The 25,243-nt window shown below is 36.2% G+C and overlaps 1 protein-coding gene and 1 long non-coding RNA gene across 7 annotated transcripts in view; one reads left to right on the plus strand and one right to left on the minus strand.

Annotated features, from left to right (window-relative positions):
* The window catches only part of LOC112657179 (uncharacterized), a 20,123-nt gene extending 7,906 nt beyond the window's left edge, over window positions 1-12,217 (plus strand). For 2 of the 4 annotated variants that reach the window (XR_007412376.1, XR_004818048.2), the window contains exon 3: window positions 7,194-7,643. This is a non-coding gene — a long non-coding RNA (uncharacterized LOC112657179). Of the gene's footprint in view, window positions 1-450; window positions 671-7,193; window positions 7,644-12,028 lie in introns of those variants that run through there. The other 2 variants (XR_007412375.1, XR_003134896.3) reach the window with 2 other exon arrangements.
* Window positions 1-25,243, minus strand: part of LOC112657177 (coiled-coil domain-containing protein 170-like) — a 52,932-nt gene that overhangs the window by 3,447 nt on the left and 24,242 nt on the right. For all 3 annotated transcript variants that reach the window (XM_025443072.3, XM_025443071.3, XM_049113244.1), the window contains exons 4-8: window positions 11,281-11,416; window positions 8,962-9,273; window positions 7,597-7,797; window positions 1,302-1,529; window positions 95-310 (exon numbers count right to left, since the gene is read on the minus strand). In XM_025443072.3, coding sequence (XP_025298857.1) covers window positions 95-310; window positions 1,302-1,529; window positions 7,597-7,797; window positions 8,962-9,273; window positions 11,281-11,416 — 1,093 coding nt within the window. The remainder of the gene's footprint in view (window positions 1-94; window positions 311-1,301; window positions 1,530-7,596; window positions 7,798-8,961; window positions 9,274-11,280; window positions 11,417-25,243) is intronic.

The following is a 25,243-nucleotide window of genomic DNA, read 5'->3' on the forward strand; positions in this document are numbered from 1 at the left end:
CTCCTTTTTGTCTGGCTCAGATAGAGTCTAAGTTGAGATGAGTGTTGATCACTTCAACTTAAAGACCCTTTATATAATAACGAACAAAACAAACCTCTTGTTGTCCTGGTACTTTATCAAGCATGTTCTTTGCTGTGCAGAGCTCAGGAGTGACAGCATTTAACATCTGGTGGACTTTCTCTTTGTCTCCTCTTGCCTCTTGCTTGGCAGAGTCTAATGTAGTTTTCAAGTTCTCTGCTTTCATAACTGCCTTCCCTTCCATTGCTTCAACTTGTGTTAAAGATTGCCTGAGCTTCTCAATTGTTTTGTCCTGTGAGGGTATGAGGTTGGGGGAAGGGAGGTGACTAATTAGATCTCTTCTAAATAAAAGACAGACAAGATCCATGATATAACTCATGTTTCATTTCCTCTTCTTTCTCTCTCTCTCTCTCTCTCTCTCTCTCTCTTTAGATATGGAAAACAAAGAAAATTTCACAATTTATGAAATAAGAGGACATTTCTTGGGACACCTGGGTGGCTCAGAAGTTGAGCATCTGCCTTTAACTCAGAGCATGATCCCAGTGTTCAGGATAGAGTCCTGCATTGGGCTCCCTACAAGGAGCCTGCTTCTGCCTCTGCCTCTCTCTGTTCTCTCATGAATAAATGAATAAAATCTTTAAAAAAAAAAAAAGACATTTCTCAACCATCATACTCATCAATAAATCACTGCGTACTTTTATAAACAGGCACTTGAGATTTAAAGGGGTTTAACGAGTATTCATGTCCTCAAAGTCTTACAGTCTCTGCTAACTAAATTCAGAAATAGAGAAAATAACTGACTTTGCAGAAATATAAATATTGCTGATAAAATGGCAAAATAACATCGATCTGTAAGTAGGGCACCTGTAAGTCATAAAATGTATGTTTGAAATACTACGAGTGAAGTTTGATATGAAGAAAATCCAAAGAGGAGCCTCCAAAATAAAATTTTTAACTATTACACCAATAAGAAAGACCAAAATAAAATAAAAAACGCAAGGACTCTAGAATCCTAACATTTAGAAAGCAGTTACCTTTGACAAGTAGGGAAGAGATTATATATGAGGGCTTCAGTGGGGTTGATAATATTCTGGTTTTTAAAATAAGTGGTAGATGTCAATGCATCTAATTTTATTATCCAATATCCTTTAATATTATACAAACTCGTGTTTATATAAAATAATTTTAATGTTAATTTTTTAAAAAATTCAATGAGAAACATGCAGCTAAAATAATAGACTAAAGCTTAAGAAGTTTTCGAAAGCCTCACTTCCTTCGCTTACCTTAAGGACATTTACTCTTGTAAGTTGAGTTTTCATACTTTTATTTGACAATTTCAAATCACTGAGCTGTTTCTGAAGTTTCTGAATTTTATCCTCTAGTCTTTGAGTTGTAGCAATCTGTAAATTCTGCTGAATATCCAATAATGTTTGCTGCTCATTGTCTTTCTCTAGCTGTCTGGATATCTTGGCATGCTCGTCTATCCATAAATTCTTAGTCCCAGAATTTTCCTTTGTAGAGATCAACAGTATTGAAATAAAGAAGTTGTGCTTTAAGGTGGTGGTCCACACTAGCATACCAGATCTATTCTAGGCTAATAAACTGCAGACAGTAATACTTCTGCATACGTAAAATATTTTCTACCATAAATATGCATTATTAAAATAATCTTGAAAATAAAATTGATGGCTCAGTGCCAACAGTTTTATGAATATCAGATGGTAACAGATTATATCAACTTTTCTGGCAATGTATTAAAAGGAAATAAATATTTAGATAAAGATTAATATACAGAGATATTCTTTACATAATTTACAACATGGAAAAATAGAAACAATGCAAATGTCAAAAAATAAAAATTAAATAAATGACATATGATTGATTATACATTCCCTAAAAGTCAAGTTTCAAATATATTACTAAGAGAAAATACTACTGATATAGCTAAAAGAAGGAAGCAGATTAAGAAAGACTATGCCTAAGGCAGCCCCAGTGTCTCCGTGGTTTAGCGCTGCGTTCAGCCCAGGGCGTGATCCTGGAGGTCGCGATGGAGTCCCTCCCTGTTAGGCTCCCTGCATGGGGCCTGCTTCTCCCTCTGCCTATGCCTCTGCTTCTCTCTGTGTGTGTCTTTCATGAGTAAATAAAAAATCTCTAAAAAAGAAAGAAAAACTATGCCTCTATGTTAACATTGGTTATCTCACAGTGGTAGGATTACTAGTGGTTTGAATTATATTCTTTCTAATAATCTGTACTTTATGAAGTTTTTACCAGCAAAAAAAGTATACAAATTTAATAAAAATACCATATATTTTCATTATATATAAATCAAAAGCTAGTAAAATTTATATTAAAAAAGAACCACTGATTCTTTGGAAAAATAAAATAGATGCTCCAAGAAAGCCTGGTTAAAGAGGAAAACGAAAAAAAAAAAAAAGAGGAAAACGAGGGGCACCTGGGTGGCTCAAAAAACCATAGTAAGGAAAACTATTGGATTTAATAAGTGAATTCAGTAAGATGGTAGAAAGTTCATAAAAATATAAACATATCAAATGCAGGGCACCTGGGTGGCTCATTTGGTTAAGCCTCAGACTCAATTTCAGTTCAGGTCATGATCTCAGGGCCCTACACTGAGCTACATGCTCAGCGGGGAGTCTGCTTGAGATTCTCTTTCTCCCTCTTCCTCTGCCCCACCCCTCCAGTTTGCACATATATGCAAGATAAATAAATCTTTTTTTAAAAATAAAACATAAAAATGCATTTATTTATAGTTGTAATAACCACTTCAAATAGAAATGGGGAAAATATGCTATTAACAATAGACAAAATCTATAAAAGACCTAGAAATAGGGGATCACTGGATGGCTCAGTGGTTTAGTGCCTGCCTTCAGCCCAGGGCATGGTCCTGGAGTCCTGGGATTGAGTCCCGCATCGGGCTCCTGCATGGAGCCTGCTTCTCTCTCTGCCTGTGTCTCTGCCTCTCTCTCTCTCTGTGTGTCTCTCAGGAATAAATAAATAAAATCTTTAAAAAAAAAAAAAGACCTAGAAATACATTTTACAAGAAAGACTGATACAAAGGACTTATAGGACTTAAATGAAGAAAAGTATAAAATCCTACTAGAGTATATAAAATAAAATCTGCAAAGTGAAAGAGAATATGAACCAAATAATCAAAAATTACCAATTACTAAAATTATAAATTACTAAAATTACTAAATTATAAATGTTTAAATTACAGATATATGAAATAGCAGGATATAAGGATATTAATCTTATTTTAAATACATTTTGAAATATTGATATTAAAAAGAATTTTTATCAAGAATTATATTACAAAGCTGACTGAGTAAATTAAAACTATATGTACAAATTGCCACTTTGACAGGTATAAAATTTACATTAAACAATTACACTCAACAAAGTGTTAACATTAACCTACTTTATTTTTGTCCATTGTTGTTTCTTTAAATGTATTCTGTTGGGGGGTGCCTGGGTGGCTAAGTCAGTTAAGCATCTGCTTTTGTCTCATGATCTCAGGGTCCTAGGATCAAACCAGCTTCAGGCTCCTGTTCAGCGGGGTGTCTGCTTCTCCTTCTGCCCCTCCTTCTCTATACCCCTCCCTCTGCTCGTGCTCTCTCCTCTCAAGTAAATAAAATCTTTTTTTTAAAAAATGGATTCTGTTGGACTAATTCTTCACCTGCCACTAAATGAAATTTAGGGCAAGGCCTTGTTTTCTCTGATCACTTCCAGTTTCATGTAAAAATTATAACTTTACCTTTACTAAAAGTTGTAGGTACTCAGGAGAGATGACATTAACTGATGAAGAAATTATAAACTAAAACAACGAAGTAGAAATAGCAGATCCGGCAAATGTAAGAGTTGACATGAACAACATCATAGGTGAGATAAATAAGATGAATAAATTCTTGATTTGAGGAACAAACTGAGTTGAAAGATTAGATTGAAAACTCTCCAAGAAGGCAGATAAAAGGACAACAGGATATAAACTTTAAAAAAAAGAAAAAGAAAAAAGCAAGGACATGTAGTTGGCTCAGTCAGTAGAGCGTGTGATTCCTGATCTCGGGGTTGTAAGTTTGAGCCCCATGCTGGGTATAGAGATTACTTAAAAATAAAATCTTAAATTTTTTTTAAAAAATTAAAACGAAAAATTTAAAAAGGCAAAGTGTATTAGGGTTCTCCGGAAAGACAGTACCCATCAAGGATGTGTGTTTGTGTATGTGTGTATACAGTTGACCTTGAACAACACAGATTGAAACTGCAGGAGTCCACTTAAACACAGATATTTTTTTCAATAAATATATTGGGAAAACTTGTGAAGATTTGCAAGAATTTGAAAAAATCCTCAGATGAACCAAATAGCCTAGAGATATCAGAAAAGTTAAGAAAAAGTTAGATATGTCACAAATACATAAAATATCTATAGAAACTAGTCTGCTTTATCATTTGTTATCATAAAATATCACAAATCTATTGTAAAAAGTTAAAATGTATTAAAAATTACCCAAACATAAAAAAAAAAAAAAAATTACCCAAACATATCATTCATGAAACCATTATCATTCAAGAGAAATATAAACAAACATGAAGATGCAATGTTAAATCATAACTGCATAAAATTAACTATACTACATCCTATACTACTGTAATAATTTTGTGGCCACCTCCTGTTGCTATTGCAGTGAGTTCAAGTGTTGGGACTATCTGTGACACTAATCTGTGTGAGCAGTTGGTATCTCCAATAAATTCCATATTGTGATAAGAACTGATCTCTTACAGTTCTTGTATATTTTTTCATCATGACTAATGCAATACTATACACCTTACATAACACAACAGGATCTTACAAAGTACCAAATGCCTTGGTCAAGTTTAGTGGTTGTCTAAAAATAATTAGGACCAAGTAAAAGAAAACATAGAAAGTATGTTAAAACACTGCAAAAATTAAAAATTTAGAGAATACCAACACATTTGGGGATGGAGGTCAACAACCAAAGGGGCACGATATTCTGATAAATATTTAGAGTATTTTTTTTTAAGGTTTTATTTATTTATTCATGAGAGACACACAGAGAGAGGCAGAGACACAGGCAGAGGGAGAAGTAGGCTCCCTGTGGGGAGCCCGACATGGGACTTGATCCGGACCCTGGGATCAGGCCCTGAGCTGAAGGCAGACGCTCAACCACCGAGCCGCCCAGGCGCCCAAGAATATGGTTCTTAATTAAGGAACACCAACATAAGAATAAAAATAGAACATATAACTTTAAAAAAGAGGGAAAAAATGTATCTATCTTCATAGAAACCAGGAAAATAAACACCTCCTACCCATCAAAAGGAAAGTAAAATGTATGGAAATTTTGAAAAAAGTTAGCAAAAACACAAACTAATATAATAATAATTGTAATAAAGATAAGTATGTTAAATTTACCAATTGGATACCTTCTAATCTGATTTTTTAAAATACAACCATATATTGTCTTTAATCACAAAGATAAATGCAAAAAATAAAAGGATAAGATATATCAGATAAACATGAAACAAAACATTGCATTAGGAACAATAATTTCTGAAAATGGAGAATTTAAGGCAATATTTTATAAAGCACAAAGAAAAGAATGTTTCATAGTGCTTAAAAGAATAAGATAGGAAGGATCATCAGAAGCACACATGTTGCAGTAAGTAGGCTCCACACTGTGTGGGGCTTGAACTCATGACCCTGAGATCAAGGCCTGAGCTGAGATTTAAGAGTTGGATACTTCACCAGTTGAGCCACCCCAGCCCCTCGAGATTGATCTCCTTTGGAAGAGGGAACGGAAAAATGGACTTAAATGGAATAAATAAGAGAAAGCCCTTCTACGGCTCAAGATAATGTGTTATGAACCACAGAGTTTGGTTAACTCAACCTTCTGCAAGGAGTAGAAAGGTAAAGGAATCTAAGAAACCAACCTTAAAGACATCATCCAATGTTGGCTAGGCTGTAAAGAAGAAATAGGCACTCATATATTTCTATTTAGAAAGTGAATTCCTTCTACCTTTTGGAAGTAGTATTTTGGCAGTGGCTATTAAAATTTTAAATATTCATTGTGATTCTACAATTTCACATTTAGAACTCAATCCCATAGGGGAAGAAAAGTACCAATGTGAAAAGATAGATGTATAAGTCTACTTATTGCTGCATTATTTGTAGTGGCATAAAAGGTGGAAATAATTTGACAGTCCATCAATTGGGAAGTGATTAAATAAATAACTTCTATACACTCTGGAATACAATGCAGCTCTTAAAGGAATACCTTAATTTTTTTTAAAGATTTAATTTATTTATTCATGAGACAGAGAGAGAGAGAGAGAGAGAGAGAGGCAGAACATAGCAGAGGGAGAAGCAGGCTCCATGCAAGGAAGCCCGATGTGGGACTTGATCCTCGGACTCAGGATCAACCCCTGAGCCAAAGGCAGACGTTCAACCGTTGAGCCACCCAGGCGTCCCAGAAAATCTATATCTTTTAACTTAAGGAAAAACCATGAAGTACTTACTTTTTACTATGTAAGAAGAGTATTTGACTAGCATAGTCTCAGTTTTATAAAAATACCACCACCCACATATATGTATTTGTATATTTCCATAACCATGGCAATATTTGTAGAAAATATATACACTGCTAGTTCCTGAGGTAAAATAGGCAGAAAGAAGTTTGGGGAAAATTATTGTTTTCTTTGAGCCTTTTAACTTGATTTTAAGAGTTGTAGAAAGCATGTGTTACTTGAATATTCTTAAATTTTAATATAGCGTTTTAAAATTTTTTCAGGGAAATGAATAATCATTGATTATATATTCAGGAACAGAGGTAGAAGCTGCATTTATCCTTAGACTCTGTGGAGTACATAGTTAATACCACTTCACTAAGGTCTGGAAGTTTTCTATACTCAGTGCTGGATACAGATATGACGAATGAGTGTAATGGAAGACTGAATGAGTGAGTGGTGAATGAATGAGTGAGATTATGCTTGAAGCCACAACAATTACAGAAATAGTATAGATATAATATGACATGCAATTCTATTGAGATAATGAAATAGAATTTTTAAAATCTCCTAAAAAAAATTATATTGTACCCTGTCTCCATACCACTCTTAGAATTGACCGTTTCATCTCTTCCTTACAGATGCAGAGAAGCAGAAAGTAGAGAAGGTACTGGTCTACATAGTAATGACTGAGGAATAGCATCACTGGCCCCTTCCTGATACTCCTCATATCTAACTGATACAGTGCCTGATGTCCTGGCTATACAGTCACTCCTTTGAGCTCTTTCCTTCTAATCCACTTTTTAAAGTACATTAAGAAATACATTAACAAATGCTCTTACAATGAATACATGTATTCATTGTGTATTAGAGAAATGAGAGATATGGAACAAGGAGAGGCTTTTTTATAAAGGCAGATTTAAGGGTTTGTGGCAAATTTTCCTCTTTTCTAATATTAACTATAAATAGTATTAACAGTTTTAAACATTAGATAATATGATCATTTTCATTGTCAAAGAAATGTCTTATATGGGAAATTCTTACTTTATTTCTGTCCAAGTCTAATCTCCCTTGAAAAAGGTCATTAAGAGCAATTTTTCCTTCCAGGCGTTTCAAGGGTCTTTTTTGTTCCCTATACCTTTCTTGCATTTGGGATGATTCTTCGGCGGCTTCTTCAGAGTGATGCTGCAGCTGCTCCAGGCACTTTGTGAGCCTCAGAATTTTCTGCTGCAGGCTTTCCATCCTCTGTAGGGAGAAAGGATAGATACAACTCCTGATGGCCCATGATTCCTATTTTGTTTCAAAGCTATGTGCAAGTTCTACTGACACTGACACTGTAGCAACATTACATTAAAAACTAGGTAAATGGGGGAAGACTTTTAAGATTTGACATGTATCAGCTGATTTTAGAAAAAGATATGGAGGGGCATCTGAGTAGCTCAGTTGGTTAAGTGTCTGCCTTCCACTCAGGTCACCATCTTGGGGTCCTGAGATTGAGCCCTGCATCTGGCACCTTGCTCACTGGGGAGCCTGCTTCTCCCTCTCACTCTGCCTGCCATCCCCTTGCTTCTCTCTCTCTGTCAAATAAATAAAAATATATTTTTAAAAAGAAAAAGAAATGGAAAGTTTTGATATACAAAATGAGACATTTAGTCATTACTGAGAAATCAAATTGTATAATGAATTTTAAGCAAAAAGTGAAAGAAAAATTAGAACTCTGTAATAAATAGACTGTAGCAGATTTGACTAACACATTGAATCTAAGCAATACCTATCTTTATTTAAATTTGGGGGTGAAGAGGCATGACATTTTACTAAAATGATTTGGACACAACAAGGAGATACATCCATTGAAACTTCCTGGTGCAATCTTTTAAATTCAAATAAATAACTGATCTAATGATGTATTTTACTGACCTGGCCAGTATTTAGGCATGATAGACATATTATCTTCACCATACCACTATTTTTAAGCCAGGATTCACAGAGCTTACACTGAAGTGAACTAAGCATTTATCATGTATTAATCCATTTAATCCTTACCACTCTGTGAGATAAGAACTATCTATGCCATTCCAGCCCCCAACCCCATTCCACTATCACCAAATTCTACAAATGAAATTGAGGCCCAGAGAGGATAAGTGATCTGCCCAAGAGCACACAGCTGGCCATGGCTGAGCTGGGATTCATACTTGGGCTATCTGCTCTTAACAAATATAATACACTACCTCTGCTGTAATAATTGACATCCTTTTCCTTTTTATCACTGTAGTATTAAAAATAAAATCAAAGTTAAAATTCAGAGCCACAGAATTTACATCAGCTAGTATCAAAACCGATGCATTAAAAATAATCGACATGTTAAAAGAAACAAATTTGAAAGAATGACTTCTCTGTCAATACACCTACAGACTTCCAAGACCGCTCATTTGCACCAATTTCCTGAATCCTCTCTTTCACAGCTTCCTCCGTGGCTGGTATGGGTACAATACTGTTGCTCAGAAGAGTAGCCAACTGACTGATGAATTTCTGGTAGTGGGATTGTGTAGTTTTAGTTTCCCAGCTGAATGAATATGGAGGTCTGTCCAACTCATATTTTTGTTTTTCCTTATGGGTTGAATCTTGATGACACTTATCCCAAATTTTCTGCCCATCTTTTGGTCCTTCAGAGTAGAAAATGTCTCTCTCAAAGTTCTTGGTCAGGATAGCTTCACTTTTATCCTAAATATGCCAACACACAGGTTAAACTTCCCATTTAGAATTTAATACGGAGACATTTACTTCCTTTTTTTGAAATATAAATATAGTCATAATACAAAACTTTAGGAGCAAAGCCCTTAAAAGAAATAAAAGAGTTGTGGAGTCATAAGAGAGACAAGGCCATACTCAAAAGAGAAAACTAAAACATCAGAGATATTAAAATGACAGTATGGAGAAAATGTTTTGAAAACATAGGAAATTCAGCTTGGAAAAGCAGATAATCAAAGAGCCTCAGTTTATGAAGTTATACTCTTTACAGAAAATTTTGAGCTAATAAATGTAGAAAGAATAACAGGAATTTTAAAAATCAGCATTTTACACCTAATGAAATAACTGAATCGGGCAAAGACCATCAATGAATGTTAAGACAATTAAATGAAAAATTGGGAGGGAAATGGTTATTTCCATAAAGACTTCATTATGATTATAGAACATTACTAGTAACAATTTTGATAAAGTAAAAGTATAAATGAAAGAAGTCTCATTTTCCCCCCCAATCTTTCCCTTGCTTCCATAATCATCCTGCTTCCATTTTGTAAATAGCTGGTAGGGGGAGGATGATGCTTATACTTCTTCCCTGAACTCCCACACATTCTACCTTTATAAATTCTAGTCTTCTTTCCACCTTCTTGATACTTTCAACTCTGGAAGCTGAGTAAATAGGTTCAGTTTCTGGGCTTTATGTCATGTTAAACAGAAATAGAGACTAGAACTGTTGAAGTAATGATGGGTTTGCATCACTACTGAAGCTAGAATAAAAAAGGCAATGGGAGAAAAGGTCAGAGTTCCATGGATGCTGGTTTGGGAGAGTTTTTCAGGAGTGTGACATTCCTGAGAGAAGTGAAAAAAACTGGGAAGTGTTACTGTGAATTACTTGAGAGGGACATTCAAAATTGGAATTACTTAAAACTACTTTGAAAGTAGCTCCTGAATTTTTTTAAATGGAAACCCTCAGATTAATTGGATTTTGGTGGACCTTGTTTTACATTCAGATTATATAATAACCTGTTAAAGTCTAAGGATTTCAAAATAAACTTTCGCCACTTCCTTGGCAATAGAGTGGTTCCCAACCTCCTCCAACATTCTTCTCTGAAGTCTCTACTCATCCTGTGAATTGCTATCTACTAGTGACCAAGCTCATCTCTTCTTTCTAAACCCAACTCACACCATAATTCTAGATTTCAAGGTCCAGTGTAGATGATCCACGAATTTAGCTTTGTGATTTCTGTGCCTTGGTTTCAATACTTTTGCCTACATCTCTCTTCAACCCTTATATTCAGAGCCCAAAACCCAGATGTCAGCAGAAGGAAGTAACCCACGCTAGAAATGTAAAACCCCAATATTTCGTTCTTTAACCACCATCTCTCCTCCTCCCACTTCTCTCTCAGTTCTGTTCCCTCTAATGGTCCTTCAGTATCACAGAGACCTTAGGGCTGCCTTGTGCTTTTTCTCTGTACTTCAGAAAGGCTTTCCAGCAACCATACTGCACTGCTTCCTCTGACCTTCCATAAGAAGCAGATCAACAGGGCAGCGTGGGTGGCTCAGCGGTTTAGCGCCGCCTTCAGCCCAGGGCCTGATCTTGGAAACCTGGGATCGAGTCCCACGTCGGGCTCCCTGCATGGAGCCTGCTTCTCCCTCTGCCTCTCTCTCTCTGTGTGTGTGTGTCTCTCATGAATAAATAAATAAAATATTAAAAAAAAAACAGATCAACAAACTACTCAACATTTGCCAATTATCTCTTGGAGTAACACAAGATAATAAAAATCTTGTTTTATTATAATAAATACATTATTCATATTATATACTATATGTATAATTTATATGAAATATACGATATATAATAAATATATGAATAATTTTATAATAAATATAGCAATATATTAGATATAATAAACAATAATTTTTTATTTTATTAAAATAAATGATGTATTATTATGGTAATAAAAATCAATCAAAATTTATTCTCACCTTCATCAGGAAACTATCCAAGGGATCTTCTTGCCCTTTCATATTCATATAAGGGGTGCATCCATCAGTACCTGCTAAGTTTTTCTTCAAAAGGCTTGCTTTTCGTTCTGCCTTTTCTTTTTCAAACAGATGTACTCTGTGTAAGATATCGGTAGGTAACAACATCATGAAACCAACTTAGTTTTCAAACTTCAATTAAAAATAATTAAAAGAAATAATCCCCATTTAAAATATATTAAATACATGTATCGAGTAGAAGGGTACTTCCTATGAAAAGGGCAGTGTAATTACCCAACTATTTCTAGAGAGAGACTAGAAACGGCAGAGAAATGGAGAGAAAAATAATCCAGTGCTAGGTCCTCTAGTATTTTCCCTGGGGAAGGTCAATTTAAACCATCCTTTTCAAGAGGAAGTTTGAGCATGAATATCTGCCTGCCACTATTAATAATAATGTGATCTGCCTGCCACTAGTAACATTGTGATGATCAGGAAGTTCCACAGGGATACAAGCACTCCTATTTTAATAACACCTGATGGGTCTTCCACTGGGATTTGATGAGAGAAAAGGGAATTAGAATAATGATACAGCAATAGAGAATAGCATATTTAAAAACTTGTTTTATCAAATACACAAATAATTATTTGGTTCTTGTTTTGATTATTAATTGCTAGGTATTGTAATATTTCTATCCTGTACCCATATCTAATTTTTTTTAATTTTTTTAAAATTTTTATTTATTTGTGATAGTCACAGAGAGAGAGAGAGAATGAGGCAGAGACACAGGCAGAGGGAGAAGCAGGCTCCATGCACCGGGAGCCCGACGTGGGATTCGATCCTGGATCTCCAGGATCGCGCCCTGGGCCAAAGGCAGGCGCCAAACCGCTGCGCCACCCAGGGATCCATGTACCCATATCTAGATTAAAGTTTCAATCCATCTTTTTGTTTTTATTTTTGTTTTTCTCTTCTAAGAATTACAGCTTACAGAATTAATGACTTTGAGTCAGTTCAAAAGAAATTATCTGTATTATCTAAACAGAAAATTTAAACTCAAAAGGCTAGAGACATGCAAGACACACTTACAAGATCTAACACACCTGTAACTGTAACCCTAGAGTGAGAATGGAGACACAATGGGACAAAAATAATATTTGAAAAAATAATGCCCAAGGTTCCAAACCTGATGAAATACATAATTGATAGATCCCATAAATTATGTAAATCCTCAGCAGGATAGATACAAAGAAAGCTACACCAAGACACATCATAGTCAAACTACTACCAAGAAAAAGCACACATTATTCCCTTCAAAGGTATGATAGTAAGACTGATGATTGACTTTTCAATAAAAACTATAGAAGTCAGAAGATAACTGGGTGACATCTTAGAGTGTTATAAGAAAAAATACTGGCAACACAGAATTCTAGAGTCAAGAAAAAAAACCCTTCAAAATATGAAAATGAAATAATAAAGTTTCAGAAGAGAAAAATGGGAAAACTCTCAGAAGAAATGTATTTTGGAGACATGAGAAGAGGCTCCAGTCTAAGATGGTGACATGGGAAGGCCTTGGGCTCATCTCCTCCATGGAGACACCATGTCTACATCTATTTGTAGAGCAATTCTGCCTGAGGGGGAGTTGAGAGCTGACTGGACAGCTTTTGCACAACAGAGGGTGGAGAAGCCACAGGAAGAGGCAGGAGAGACCGAGACACCTTAGCCGATACCTCCACAAACTCTGGGTCACTGGTGCATGCCAGCTCCAGATGCCCTAGGGCTTGGAGGGATAACTGAAGGTTAGAAAAACAACTGGAACATGGAAGAACTAGCCCTGGACTCCTGTCCAGTGGTGAGGGAGCTGCTGGAATTCTCTCTGGGTCAGAGAGGCTAGTAGGTGGCACAGTTTGTGTTCCCCTTCCACTTCGGTGATGCAGATGGAAGCAGGGTTCCAGATGCTGTGGTTGGTCTGCTGCCTCAGCAAGCACTGTGTCCCTGACGCAGATACTCTGGGGCATGGAGGAAAAACCAAGGTTTAAGAGAGTGTAAAGGAGCTAGGTCTAGAAACTTGCTGGGCAGTGAGGGAACAGATGGAGCTCTCTCTGGGTAGAAGGGCTAGGGAGCACCAGGATTTATATTCCCCTTCTATCTTGATAGTGCAGAGAGAGCAAGGTCCAGGCACCATGGCCAGCCTGTCACACCAGCAAGCCCCATGCCCCTGGTCCACACCAGCCCCAGATACCCTGAGGCACAGAAAAGCCACAGTTTAAAAGAGGAACTAAATGTATGTAAAAGAGCAAGCCCTAGAACTCTGAAAAACATCAGGGGTAGCTGCTAGAACTCTTTCCATGCTGAAGGGGCTGGTGAGCACCATAATTACATCTCCATCCACCTTGATAGTGTGGATAGGAACAAGGTCCAGGCACCTCAGTGAGCCCTAGGTCTCTAGCCCATACCAACCCCAGCTGTCTCACAAAGACAGCCCCAGCATGACACACACTGGGACACCCCTGGTCCAGCAATCACTAGAGCTCCAGCATCATGCCAAGGTGACACAGGTGCAAAGCACCCTGGAAAATTCCAAGCTCACACCACTTCAGCTCCAGACAGCTTATTAGGGTACACCTGATGCAGAACACTCTGGGGCCTCTTACCTAATGGAGGCTCCAGCCACCTTGCCACAGTGCCCCCTGCACAGAATCCCCTGGGAATTCCTAGCCCATGCTCCTCTCAGCTCCAGCTGTCCTGCCAGAATATCTCCTGCATGGAGCACCCTGGAACCACAACCCCACACCCCACCTCAGCTCCAGCCACCCCACCATGGTGCCTCCTGTACAGAGCATCCTGGACAACCTGGTCCATGCCAGCCTCCATTCTAATCACCCCAACAGGGCACCATCTGTACTGAATACCTCAGGACACCCTCGCTTTCACCCACTTCTGCTTTAGCTGTCATCCCAGGGTGGTCCTGTGTAGCACCTCAGAAGCCCTTGACATGCCTCATCTCAGTTCCAGACATCCCACTGGGGCACTTCCTGCATCAAGTGTCCCTTGTCCCCCTGGCCCATGCCCCACCTTGGTTCTAATTACCCTCTCAGGTCACCCTGTGCACAGACCCCCCCCCCCCCAAGATGTCTGGTGTATACCCACTTTCATTTCAGCTACCCTGCCAGGGTGCCTTTTGCACAGATAACCCAGGGACCACCCCAACTTGTGCCCACTTAAGCTTCAGGTGTCCTGCCAGGGCAATTTGCATGAAAAGCTCCAGGGCCCATTGGCTTACACTCACTTCAGCCTCAGTTGTCCTGCTGGTGCACTGTCTGCACCGAGTCCTGGGACCACCCAAGTCCACACTCACTTTAGCTCCAGCAATCCCACCAGTGTAGCCTCAGCATGGAGGACACTAGGACTCCCAGCCCATGCCAGACAGCTCCAGCTAGCCATCCAAAGTCAACAGGCACACACAGTCTACACAGGAGAAGACACTACACAAGACCATTCCTTCAAGTTTAGGAGAAGTTACTGTGCTGACTAACTCATAGAAACAGTCCAGCAAAATGGGGAGACAGAGGAATATGTTCTGAATGAAAGAACAAGACAAAACCCCAGGGACACCTGGGTGGCTCAGGAGTTGAGCATCTGCCTTCGGCTCAGGGAGTGATCTTGGGTTCTGGGGATTGTGTCCCACATTAGGTTCCCTGTGAGGAACCTATTTCTCCCTCTGCCTATGTCTCTGCCTCTCTCCATGTGTCTCTTGTGAATAAATAAATAAAATCTTTTTTTAAAAAAGACAAAACCCCAGAAAAAGAACTAAATGAAATGGGAATAAGAACTATGTCTGACAAGGAGTTTAAAGTAATGATCATAAAGATACTCATCAGACTCGAAAGAAGACTAGACTCAGTGAGAACTTCAACAAAGAGAAAGTACAGAAAATAACCAATCATAATTGAAGAATACAATAAGTGAAATAAAAAATACACCAGAGGGAATCAACAGCAGATTAGAGGATGCAGAAGAAGGTGTAGCAATCTGGAAGACAAGGAAATGGAAAGAATCCTAGCTGAACAGCAAAAAGAATAGAGAATTTTTTTTTTATAAAAAGAGGATAGGTAAGGGACTTCTCGAACAAAATCAGGCAAACAAACATTTGCATTATAGGGGTCCCAGAAGGAGAAGAGAGAAAAGGGAAGAAAACTTATTTGAAGAAATAACATCTGAAATATTCCCTAATCTGGGGAAGGAAATAGATCTAGGTTCAGGAAACATGGAGAGCTCCAAAGAAGATGAACTCAAGGAGCTCCATATTACCAACATGCAATAATTAAATGTCAAAGGTTAATGATAGAGAATTTTAAAACTGTGAGAAGCAACCAGTTACATACAGTGGAAACCTCATGAGTCTATCAGCTGATTTTTCAGCAGAAACTTTGTAATCTAGAAAGGTGTGACAAAGAGCTGAAAGGAAAAAACCTAAAACCCAAAATAGTCTACCTGACAAGGTAATCAATCAGAATTGAGGGAGAAATAAAGATTTTCTGAGACAAACAATAGATAAAGGAGTTCATCACCACCAAACTAACCTTATAAGAAATGATAAAGGGACTTCTATAAGTGAAAAAGGTTAGGCCATAAGTAGAAGAAAATTATGAATCAAAAGATATAAAATATATGACAGCATATACATAAGATATAGAGGAGAGAGTAAAAAAATGTTCTTTTAGAATGTGTTCAAACTCAAATCAACTTACTATAAACTGCTACATATTTAGAGTCCTATATATGAACCTCAAGATAACCACAAATCCAAAAGCTATGATAGATACACAAATAATAGAATTCAGGCCTAACACTGCAAAAAGTCATCAATCACAAAGAGAGTGTAAGGAGAAGATACAATAACTACAAAAATAATTGGAAAACAATTAACAAAATGAAAATAAGTACATACCTATCAATAATTACTTTAAATGTAAATATTCTAAATGCTCCAATCTAAAGACAAAGGGTGGCAGAATGTATTAAAAAAGAAAAAAAAAAGAGCCATCTATATACTGCGTACAAGAGACTCACTTCAAACCTAAAGACATACAGATTGAAAGTGAAAGGATAAAGAGATACCATGCAAATAAAAATGAAACAACAACAACAAAAACAGAATAGCAATACTTATAACAGACAAAACAGACTTTAAAACTAAGACTGTAACAAGAGACAAGAGCATTACATAATTATAAAAGAGTTCAACAAAGTATATAACAACTGTAAATATCTATGCACTCAAAATTGGAACATCTAAATACATAAAACAAACATTATACATAAAGCAAGAAATTGACAATACAATAACAGCAGGGGACTTTAACATCCCACATACATCAGTGGATGGATAATCCAGGCAGAAAATCAATAAGAAAAAAGTGTCTTTGAATGATCTATTAGACCAGATGGATTTAACAGATATAGAGAGAACATTTCATTCAAAACAACAGAATACATATTCTTTTCAAGTGTTCATGGAACATTCTCTAGGATAGACCACACTTTAGGCCATGATACAAATCTTAATAAACTTAAGAAGATTGAAATAATATTATATATCTTTTCTGGCCACAATGGTGTGAAACTAAAAATTAATTACTGGAAAAAAACCCACAAAAAACAAATGGAGACTAAATATGCTGCTAAACAGTCAACATGTCAGTGAAAAAAAATCAAAGAGGAAATAAAAAATACATGGAGACAAATGAAAATGAAAACACAGTGGACCAGAATTTTGGGGACACAATGAAAGAAGTTTTAAAAGGGAAATTTTTAGCAATACAGGTCTATGTCAAGAAACAAACAAAAGTCCCAAATAAACAATCTAACCCTACACCTAAAGGACCTAGAAAAAGAAGAACAAACAAAATCCAAGTTTAGAAGAAGGAAGGAAATAATAATAAAGCCTGGAGTAGAAATAAATGCAATAAATAAAAGAAAGAAAGACAGAAATAAAGAAAAATAAAATAAAATATCAATGAAACCAAAGCCAGTTCTTTGAAAAGATAAACAAAATTGATAAACCTTTAGCCAGATTCATCAGGAAAAAAGGACATAAGGACAAATACATAAATCAGAAATGAAAGAGGAGAAAATGGACACGATGGAAATAAGGATTATAAGAGACTACTACAAGAAATTGCATGCCAACAAGTTGGATAAACTAGAAGAAATATATAAATTCCTAGAAACATATCTTCCAAAACTGAATCAGGAAGAAATAAAAAATCGGAACAGACCAATTACTAGTAATAAAACTGAATCAGTAATAATAATTTTTAAAAACCTCTCAACAAACAAAATCCAGGACTAGACAGATTCACAAGTGAATCCTACTAAACATTTTTTAAAAAGTTAATACCTATTCTCCTCAAATTATTCTAAAAAATCAGAAGAGGAAGGAAAGCTTCCAAATACATTCTAGAAGGCTAGCATTACCCTAATAACAAAATTAGACAAAGACACTCCATAAAAAGAAAACTACAGGTCAATATCTCTAACAAACACAGATGCAAAAATCCCCAAGAAAACAGGAGCTAATTACATTCAAAGGATCATGAACCATGATCAAGTGGGATTTATTCTGGGGATGTAAGGATGGTTCAAATTCATCAATTCATATCAATATCAATCAATGTGTTAAACCACATTAGCAAAATGAAAGATTAAAATCATATGATCATCTCAATAGATGCAGAAAAAGCATGTAACAAAGTTCAGTACTCCTTCATGATAAAAACTCTCAATAAGGTGGATTTAGAGAGAACACACCTCAACATAATAAGGGCCATATATGGAAAACCCACAGCTAACATCATACTCAATATTTAAAAACTGAGAGTTTTTCCTATAAGATCAGGAACAAGACAAGTACGTTGATTCTCACCATTTTTATTCAATATAGTACTAGAAGTTCTAGCAACACTAATCAGACAAGAAAAAGAAATGAAAGGTGGGACACACCTGGATGGCTCAGCGGTTGAGCATCTGCCTTTGGCTCAGGGAGTGATCACGGGGTTCCGGGATCAAATCCCACACCAGGCTTCATGCAGGGAGCCTACTTCTCCCTCTGCCTATGTCTCTGACTCTCTCTCTGCGTCTCTCATGAATAAATAAATTAAATCTTAAAAAAAAAAAAAGGCATCCAAATCAGTAAGGAAAAAGTTAAAATGTCACTATTTGTAGATGACATTTGTATTCCTGACATATACAGGAAACCTAAAACTATTATAAGTAAAAAATGAATTCAGTAAAATTGCAGCTTACAAAATTAATACATATAAATTGATTGCATTTCTATACAAAAAGTAGCAGATAAAGAAATTAAGAGAACAATCCATTTATAATTACAGCAAAAAGAACAAAATATCTTGGAATAAACTTAACCAAGGAGATGAAACACCCATACTCTGAAACGTATAAAACATTGATAAAAGAAATTGAAGATGATACAAATGGAAAGATATACCATACTCATGAGATTAGAAGAATTAATAGTGTTAAAATGTCTATAATACCCAAAGCAATGTACACATTTAATGCAATCCCTATCAAAATATCAACAGCATTTTTCAAAGAACTAGAGCAAATAATACTAAAGTTTGTATGGAACCACAAAAGATGGACAAAGCAATCTTGAGAAAGAACAAAGCTGGAAATATTCACAATCCGAGATTTCAAACTATTCTACACAAGCTGCAGTAATCAAAACAGTATGGTACTGGCACACAAATAGATCCACAATTAGTGGAAGAGAATAGAGTCCAGAAATAAACCCATGTTTTTATGGCCAATTAATCTATGACAAAGGAGACCAGAATATACAATGGGAAATACCACTCTCCTCAACAAATGGTATTAGAAAAACTGGACAGCTAAATGCAAAAGAATAAAACTGGACCACTTTCTTATCCCATACATAAAATTAAACTCAAAATGGATTAAAAAACCTAAAACTGAGGCCTGAAATAAAATTCCAAGAAGAAAACATAGGCAGTAATATCTTTGACATTGGCCATAGAACATTTTTCTAGATGTGTCTTCTCAGACAAGGAAAACAAAAGAAAAATTATTGAGACTCCACCAAAGTAAAAAGCTTTTGCACAATGAAGAAAACCATCAACAAAACAAAAAGCCTACTGAATGGGACAAGATATTTGCAAATAATAGACCTGATAAGGGGTTAATATCCAAAAGAACTTAACACAACTCAACAATAACTCCTTCCAAATAGTCCTATTAAAAATAGGCAGAGGTCCTGAATAGATATTCTTCCAAAGGAGACATATAGATGGCCAACAGACATATGAAAAGATGCTCTAATCATCAAAGGAGTGCAAATAAAAACAACGAGATATCACCTCACACCTATCAGAATTGCTAAAATCAAAATGGCAAGAATAACAAGTGTTGGCAAGGATGTAAAGAAAAAAAGAACCCTTGTGCACCATTGGTGGGAATGCAAACTGGTGCAGCCACTGTGGGATGCAGTGTGGAAGTTCCTCAAAAAATTAAAAATAGAATTATCACATGACCCAGTAATTTACTGGGTAAATTTACCCAAAGAAAATGAAAACACTAATTTAAAAAGGTAAATGCATGCCTATGTTTATTGCAGCATTATTTGCAATTGCAAAGATACGGAAGCAACCAAAGTGTCCATCAATAGATTGGATAAAGAAGATATATAGATATAGATATAGATATAGATATAGATAGATATAGATATAGATATAGATATAGATAGATAATGGAATATTACTCAGCCATAAAAAGAATGAAATCTTTCCATTTGTGACAATATGGATGGATTTAGAGGGTATAATGCTAAGTAAAAGAAATCAGGGGATCCCTGGGCGGCCAGCTGTTTGACACCTGCCTTTGGCCCAGGGCATGATCCTGGAAACCCGGGATGGAGTCCTGCGTCAGGCTTCCTGCATGGAGCCTGCTTCTCCCTCTGCCTGTGTCTCTGCCTCTTTCTCTCTGTGTGTCTCATGAATAAATAAATAAAATCTTAAAAAAAAAAAAAGAAATCATACAGAGAAAGAGAAATACTGTCTGATTTCACTTGTGTAGAATTTAAGAAACAAAATAAATGAACAAAGGAAAAAAGAGACAAATAAAAAAACAGACTCAAATATAGAGAATAGAACTAAGAGGACATTTATTATGAAGAGCACTGAGTAATGTATAGAACTGTTGAAGCATTATATTGTACAACTGAAACTAATATAACAGCATATGTTAATTATACTTGACAAAGCAAAAAGTCCATAGTTAATCATTTGGCAGCCTTATTCAAAATTCTGTTAAAGAGTTTACAATGCTTGCTCAGCTCTTAGGGGTCAAACTATAGACCAATTTCAGGTCATGGCTTATCACTAAGAAAATATTTATTTGGGTGATGAATTGCTTTTAATCAGTTCTTCATTTGAACTCTGTCAATCTTTTTTTGAGACACTGCAAAACTAGAAAAAAGTTTTTCTTTCTGGCCTTTAATTTTAACTAATTTCTTAATCTGAGTAGAGACTTATTTCCTTAGTTTCAAGCTCAGATATCCTTTCATTTCCTTAAGGGATTTCTTTTTTCTTTGAAGTTTTTATTTTTTCATTTTAAGTAATTCTACACCTAGTGTGGGTCTCCAACTCATGATCCTGAGATTGAGAGTTGCATGCTCTTCTAATTGAACCAGCCAGCTGACACTATATTTTCTTTTTAAAAGTGATTTTGGGGGGGGACCTGGGTGGCTCAGTTGGTTACGTGTCTACCTTCAGCTCTCAGGTCATGATCCCTGAATCCTGGGTTTGAGCCTCACCAATAGGCTCCCTCCTTAGCAGGGAATATGCTTCTCCTTCTGCCCTTCACCTGCTTGCGTGCTCTTTGTCTTTTTCTCTCACTCGTTCACTCTCTCAAATAAACAAATAAGATCTTTAAAAAAAAATAAAAGTATTTAGGAAATGCAAGACCCAGAAAAAACTTCAACCTATCAGTTAAGCCATTACATAATAACCAACATGGAAACAGCTACACCAAGATTCATAAGTGAATACAACAGCTTTCCATATTGTATATCCTTAAATATGTTGTTAATGCTATAAGAGGGAAAATTAATGACTTTATTTCTCCTGCTACCCACCAAGTACATATGATTAAATATCTCCTTTCTTTGCATACCAACTAAGTAACCACAAGTTTAAGAATAATGTATATATAAAAAAAAACACATGGTTATCCCAATGGATGCAGAAAAACCATTTTTTAAAAAGTAAAACCCAATGGACTTTCATGATAAAAGCACTTAACTAGAAACAGAAAAAAATTTCCTCAACCTGGTAAAGGGCATCTATTAAAAAAAAAAATCGCATAGAGGGCAGCCCAGGTGGCTCAGCGGTTTAGCGCTGCCTTCAGTCCAGGGCATGATCCTGGAGACCCGGGATCCAGTCCCGCGTCAGGCTCCCTGCATGGAGCCTGCTTCTCCCTCTGCCTGTGTCTCTGCCTCTCTCTCTCTCTCTCTCTCTGTGTGTCTCTCATAGTATATAAATAAAATATTTTTTAAAAAATATTTTTTAAATATTTATTTTAAAAATAAATAAAATATTTTTTAATATTTTATTTTTTTAAAATAAAATATTTTTTAAAAAAATTTAAAAAATTTTTTATTTTTAAAAAAAAAATATTTTTTAAAAAAAAGTATTCACATCATACTTAATGGTGAAAACTGAAAGCTTTCCACCTAAAATCAAGAACAAAACAAGGATTTGTTTCTCACTGCGTCCATTCAACATTGTGCTGGATGTTTTAGCCAAGGCAATTAGGCAAGAAAAATAAATTAAAAGCATTCAGATTAGAAAGAAGTAAATCTCATGACCTGGTCTTAGATAGAGAAAATCCTAAGGAATCCACAAAATAAAACAAACAAGAAAATCAATTTTTTGAACTAATAAGAAACACTAGCAAAGTTGTAAGACGCAAGACTTGTTTAAAAAAATCTATTATATTTCTACTGCTTAAAAATGAAGAACCTGAAAATGAAACTAAGGAAAAAATTCCATTTCCAATGCATAAAAAAATACTTAGAAATAAATTTAACCAAAAATATATAAGACATATATACTGAAAACTATAAAATATTGTTGAAGGAAATTAAAGGCCTAGTTAAGTGGAAAGATGTCTATGTTCATGGATTGGAAGACTTAATATTACTCCCCAGGGTACCTGGATGGCTCAGTTGGCTGAGTGTCCAACTCTTGATTTCAGCTCATGTCATGATCTCAGGGTCATGAGATTGAGCCCCAAACTGTGCTCTGCACTCAGTGAGGAGTCTGCTTGAGATTCCCTCTCTCCCTCTCCCCTGCCCCATGCCCCCCCCCAAATATATTTTTTTAAAGATTTGATTTATTTATTCGTGAGAGACACAGAGAGAAAGAGACAGAGACACAGGCAGAGGGAGAAGGAGGCTCCATGCAGGGAGCCCGATGTGGGACTCAATCCCAGGACTCCAGGATCATGCCCTGGGCCAAAGGCAGGTGCCAAATCGCTGAGCCCCCCAGGGATTCCCAAATAATTTTTTTTTTAAAAAAGATGACATTACTCCCCAAATTGATCTATAAATTCAACATAATCCCTATTCAAAATCTCAGTTGTCTTTTTACAGAAATTGACAAGCTGATCTTAATATTTATAAGGAAAAGCAAGAGACCCAGAATAGCCAAAATAATCTTGAAAAAGAAGATAAACTTGGAGGACTCAAACTTCAAAACTTACCACAAAGCTGCACTAATCAAGACAGTGTGGTACTGGTGTAATGATAGACATATAGACAAATAGAATTCAGAGTACAGAACAAACCTATGCATTTATGATCAATTCCTATATATATATATTTTTTTTTTTTTGCAAGATTGCCAAGACAACTCAATAGAAGAAAGAAGCATCTTTTCAACAGGTGATGCTGGAACAACTAGTGGATCTTCACATAAAAAAGAATGAATGTGGACTCTTAACTTGCATCATATACAAAAATTAATCAAGTGGGACACCTGGGTGGCTCAGTGGTTGAGCATCTGCCTTCAGCTCAGAGTTTGATCCCGGGGTCCTGGGATGGAGTCCCACATCAGGCTCCCCACAGGGGGCCTGCTTCTCCCTCTTCCTGTGTCTCTGCCTCTTTCTCTACGTCTCTCATGAATGAATAAATAAAATGTGTTCAAAAAAATTAGTCACGATGTACCAGAGACATAAATTTGAGCACTAAAACTATGAATCTTTTTTCTTTTTTACAGATTTTATTTATTCATTCATGAGAGACACACAGAGAGAGAGGCAGAGATAGAGAAAGAGGGAGAAGCAGGCTCCATGCAAGGAGCCCGATGTGGGACTCAATCCTGGACCCAGGGATCATGCCCTGACACGAAGGCAGATGCTTAACTGCTGAGCCACCCAGATGTCCCTAAAACTATGAATCTTAAAAGAAAATGCATGTGTAAATCTGTGACACTGGATTAGGCAATGGTATCTTAGATATGACACCAAAGACTCAAGTGACAAAAAATAAAACTTCCATCAAAATTAAAATACTTTGTGCTTCAAAAGACGCTCTTAAGAGTGAAAAGACAGGGCACTTGGCTGGCTCATTCCAAGAGGCATGCAATTCTTGATCTTGGGATCATGAGTTTGAGCCCCACATTGGGTGTAGAGATTACTTTTTTAAAAGTTTTAAAAAAAGAAAGTGAAAAGACAACCCACAGATGAGAGATAATACATTTATCTGATATGGCTTTAGGATACAGAACACACAGAAAACGTAACTCAAAAATAAAAAGACAGCCTAATTTAAAATTGGACAAAGGATTTGAACAGGTATTTGTACAAAAAGAATATACAAACGACCAAAAAGCACACAAAAAGACGTTCAACATCTTTAGTCTTATGGAAATACAAATTAAAATCACAATGAGATGTGATTTCATATCTACTATAATAGCTATCATAAAAAAGATGAATAATAACAAGTGTTAGGATGTGGAGTAATTGGAATCCTTAGACCTTGCAGGTGGGAACATAAAATGATGCAGCTGCCTTGGAAAATAGTCTGGAACGTCCTCAAAAGTAAACATAGAGTTACTTTATGACCAAGCAATTCTGCTCATACAAGAATGATCATAGCAGAATTCATAAGGCTCCTCCAAAAAAGAGAAACAACCTAATGTCCATGAACTGAAGAATGGATAAGCAAACTGTGGTATATTCATACAATAGAATTTTATTTAGCCACAAAAAAGGAGTGAAGTATGTATACTGATTCATGCTCCAACACGGATTAATCTTAAAAATAATTTCAGTACTAACTGAAATAAGTGAGACACAGAAACCATATCTTGTATGATTACATTCATGTGAAATATCCAGAAAAGACAAGTCCATAGAGAAAGAATGTAGATTAGTGGTTGTCAGTGACCAGAGAGAGTGATACGGGGAGTAATTGCAAATGGACCTAGGGTATCTTTGGAGGGTGATGAAATGTTCTGGAATTGAATGGTAATGATTGGGAATGATCGCACAACCTTGTGAATATTCTAAAAACTACTGAATTATATATTTTAAAGAGGCGAATTGTTTTAGAAGGGTGAATTTTAATGGTACATGAATTATCTCTCAATAAAAAGGTCTTTTTAAGCATAATAATTTTGAGTTAGGTATTACATGAAATCCTACTAAGTTTAAATTCTGTGCTTAATCAGGAATATGGAGTTTTTTTTTTTTTTTAAGATTTTATTTATTTACTCATGAGAGACACACACAGAGAGAGATTGAGAGAGGGGCGGAGACACAGGCAGAGGGAGAAGCAGGCTCCATTGTAGGGAGCCTGACGTGGGACTCCATCCCGGGTCTCCAGGATCATGCCCTGGGCTGAAGGCGGCGCTAACTGCTGAG

This window comes from Canis lupus, chromosome 8, assembly GCF_003254725.2.
Source record: "Canis lupus dingo isolate Sandy chromosome 8, ASM325472v2, whole genome shotgun sequence".
NCBI lineage: Eukaryota > Metazoa > Chordata > Mammalia > Carnivora > Canidae > Canis > Canis lupus.